This window comes from Geospiza fortis, unplaced genomic scaffold (genome assembly GCF_000277835.1).
Source record: "Geospiza fortis unplaced genomic scaffold, GeoFor_1.0 scaffold229, whole genome shotgun sequence".
Classification (NCBI taxonomy): Eukaryota; Metazoa; Chordata; class Aves; order Passeriformes; family Thraupidae; genus Geospiza; species Geospiza fortis.
This window is the reverse complement of record NW_005054357.1, coordinates 4,005,021-4,008,860: the sequence shown is the minus strand read 5'-3', so window position 1 is coordinate 4,008,860 and position 3,840 is coordinate 4,005,021. Positions and strand designations below refer to the sequence as shown.

Genomic DNA, 3,840 nt, shown 5'->3' with positions numbered 1-3,840 from the left:
GGTGTCCGGGCCAGCCCCGCCGGCTGTGGGGCACACGCGGCCCCTGCTCCGCTCAGGGATCGAGCCGTGTGCTCTGGGAACTTGGAGCTCGCCTTGGAGGCTTCAGCCAGGGCTTGCTGAAAAGGGGCTGGGGGTGAAAGTGAGCAAAGGTGAGTGTAAATCCCCGCTCGGTTGGTGTAATTATGGCCGTGCCTCTGGGAGAGTGCGGGAGTCGTAAAAAAGGTAAATGTTTACGTGTGTTCTGCCCAGTTCCTGTATGTAAGCTAAACTGCTCCGGTCCCCGTGCACGTACGTGTAAGAGGCTGATTACTTTATTGTAGTTTTTAGTTGAAGAGTAAATATACAACATATGTGGAAATACATTTTCCTGCATGGAGTGGGAATTTTTAAAACAAATTTGCAATCAAGGGTATTTTGTGTTAGTGTTTCTGGGGGCAGTTTCATCGTCCTCTTCCCATCCAGTGATCAGTTGTACAGAACAATAATACAAAAAGTCTGCTGGAGAAGCGGTGTGGATACTCACACAGTTGTTAAGGTTGGAAAAGGCCTCCAAGATCATCAAGTCCAGCTGTCAGGTATAAGTTGATATTTAACTCCAGTGTTTACAATTACTGGGGTTTTCCATCATAGATTCTCTGGATAATTTGTGTGTGCAATCTTTTATATGTTTTCTTCATGAGGGCTACACAAGGAGTTGAAATTTCATTCCCCAATTTGTTTTAAAATTTTTGCATTGCACTTAAAATATCATCTGATGCCCCAGGCATGTGCAGACCATGTCCTGCTGTGGTTTGTGTTTGCCTGTAAGTGTAAGTTTTAAGCAGTTGTCTGTGTGCTGCACCACCCAGCAGCTCTGTGTGTTTATCTGGGGTTTTTTGCCTGCTGCAACCTGAGAGGCACCTGGGAAAAGCACCATCCTCTGCTCTTGTCATGCCTTAATGCACTTGATGAGTTAAAACTACTTCTTGAATTTCCAAGTCATTGAACTAAATTGGATATTTACAATATAATTGTGGTGTTCCTGGCTCCTTTATGTTCTGTCTTATCAGCAGAGATTGTGAATTATGTTGATGGTAGAAATTAGCATCCTTTTTTCCTTGCAGGGCTCCTTAGTGAAACTGTTAGGAATGATCAGAAGTAGTGCCATGTCTTAAAAAAACAATGTGGGTTTTTTTGGGAGTTTCTATGTGTAGAAGCACTTCTGTCCTTTCAAACATATGAAACAAACGTAAGGGTTTTCTTAAGTGTTTGCTTGCCAAGAGATCCCCAAATAATTTCGTGTTAGGTGAAGAAAGAGTCTTTCCTTTCTGGAGTGGACAAGAGTAGCTGAATCAAGAAAAATTATTATTCTATATTTCATTTACTTGAGTAGAGTATGTTAGCAGAGGACCTGTGCTTGACATTCAGATATTAAAGTGTGATGCATGTAAGATGGTGTATTAAAGGCCACTGGGAGACAGACCACTAATGCTTTTTCTTTTTTCTTTTTTAGAAATCAAGTGCTTGAGATGTTTGATCATGCATATAGCAATTATATGGTAAGTCAAGTACTTGCTTAGTTTTTTTCAGAGGAGTTGTTGCTGACCTAGGGAGAAAGCAACCTACAGTACATGATATTCTATAGAAATATCTGGGAAGGAGGGGTGAAAACAGAGCTAAAATTAATTACAGCACCTGTAAAGCCTTTAAAAAGACCACAAGTGTTACTTTCAGGAAGGTTGTGATGGCTTTTAGAGTGGTAACTAAGAATTGCTTGTGGTAACTCCTAACCCATGCCTGACTTTTCCCAAACCAGTTCATCTCATGTCAGGCTATCAACAGTAAAGCATTTGGTTTGAAACTCCAGGAAAAGGAAGTTTGGGAGAACTGTCTATGGGTGTTAGACTCTGGAGACCACAAGCTGATCTTTCTTATTTTGTAGGTAAAAATGACATTTAATATTTCTTCAGTGGTAAGCCATGTCAGATGCAGTTTGGGCGTTCTTCTACAAACTGTTTGTAGAAGAGAAAGGGAATCTGGTGCCATATCTGGGCATTCATTCCAGGCTGTGCCCAGGGTGTAACTGTCACATGGGCCATGCTGGCTGTGGTTTCTTTTGCTCTGACTTGTGATTCCTGTGCAGGTATCCTCCTGTTCTGCATCTCTGAGCCATCCCACACACCCTGGTCTGGCTCTGATTACAAAAGCTTAACAATAAATGGTTACTTGGAGTGCACTTCCTCAAGTAAAAATTACTTTCAAATATTCTATAAGTAATACACTTCTGAGGAGAAAGTGTTGGATGTGGCTAAGATAAATATAAAAGATTAATTCTTACTGGCTTCATGTGAACATTCTTGCACATTCTTTGTGGCTGTTACAGAAACCCCTCTTGAAGTTGCATCAGTTCCTGCAGCCCAAACTGCTGTTTCCTTGCAGAACTTGCCACATGTCCCAGGTTCTGTGTTATGGGTTAAACTTTAATATGTAATTAAAACTTAAACTCTCAGGAGTTAAAACTTTATACAGCATGGGAGAGATACAGGACTGTAGAGTGGACAGTCAAGCCAAGAGGATTTTCAAAGGGGTGCAGTTTCTCCTTTTAACTTAAGCTCTGTACTTTTGAAACCTTTAGCAGGTAAACATCAAGGCTTTTTACTCGTAATTTTTGTAATCTGGTTCCATGAAAAACACTTGGCTTGGATTTTCTCAATGGAAAACTTACATGTTTGGCAAAATTGGACAAAATATTACAAGGATCTGTGCTTCTACTGTTCATTGTGTGATAAATTGGCAACTGGTAGGGGTCTTGCCACATCTGAAGCAACAAAATTCTGTTTGAAGGAGAGAGAAAACTTCAGCTATCCTGGAAACTTTGAAGCCAAAAGGATATTTATTTGCCACGTATGCTGGAGCACTAAACAAACAGAGAAATGTGACTTGCTTGTTTAAAGCTGAAGAAAAGATTAGAGTATCAGACTTGATTCTGGTAACAGGAGAATGAAGTGTTTTTGCAGGTGTTTTTGAAACAGCCAGCTGAAAAGTTTTGATTTTCTGTTTCTATTAATACATATTTTAGACATATGTATTTAGAAGACTGAAAATTCACGTTTGATTGCGAGGGAAATTTTTTTTTTTTTTTTTTTAAGTTGTTAACAGAAGCTTAGAAAAAGCTGCTGGATTTTTTCAGTCCTTGGACTACATTTGTAATAATGGGGATATTTTTCTTCTTGGCTGTCAGAACATGTGAAAATGACATGTCAGTCACTTGAGGCCAGTGACAAGCTGGGAAATAACTCAATGCAATAGCTTCTTATTCTCTGCTGCAGGCAGAGAATAAGTGAACTTTTATTTTTCAAAATGCTTCAAGTTCTTTATTTGTAAAGCTAAAAGTTTATTTTTCCAGACTTTTATCACTTCTCTTATCCAAAATTTAAGCCAGAGATCTCAGTTTTGACATTGTTTTTGTTGTGTACTTCTTTAATCTGTTTTTCTGAATACTTTGCAGAGGTATTCAGAAACATCTAAGCTGTATTAAAATGATCTAGATTCTGCCTTTTGTAGTTAAACTTGAGGAGAACAAAGACTTGAGCAAGGACCAAAACACTCAGGAGGATGGTATACAGAGAAACAAACCATCAGTTTCAAAAGAAGTTGCTGTAAGAGCTGTTTATTTATAGAGGAATGTTCCTTTTTTATTTTTATTTCATGCTTGAATACAGATTATTTTTGTACCATATATTTGGAAAGATTTTGCATGTGTTTACTTGCAGTTTCAGTGCAGCAATTGAAGTTTTTTCTCCTGCCACATGTTAGTTCTCCACTAGAAGTCAAACTGGAGACCTCAGTACAGCAGCCAGT

The 3,840-nt window shown here is 39.1% G+C and overlaps 1 protein-coding gene across 1 annotated transcript in view; it reads left to right on the top strand.

Annotated features, from left to right (window-relative positions):
* Nucleotides 1–1,496: 1,496 nt before the first annotated feature.
* Nucleotides 1,497–3,840, top strand: part of EDEM3 (ER degradation enhancing alpha-mannosidase like protein 3) — a 23,888-nt gene continuing 21,544 nt past the window's right edge. The window contains exon 1 of the mRNA XM_031059178.1: nucleotides 1,497–1,538. Within this exon, the coding sequence (XP_030915038.1) occupies nucleotides 1,509–1,538 (30 nt within the window). The 5' untranslated portion in view covers nucleotides 1,497–1,508. The remainder of the gene's footprint in view (nucleotides 1,539–3,840) is intronic.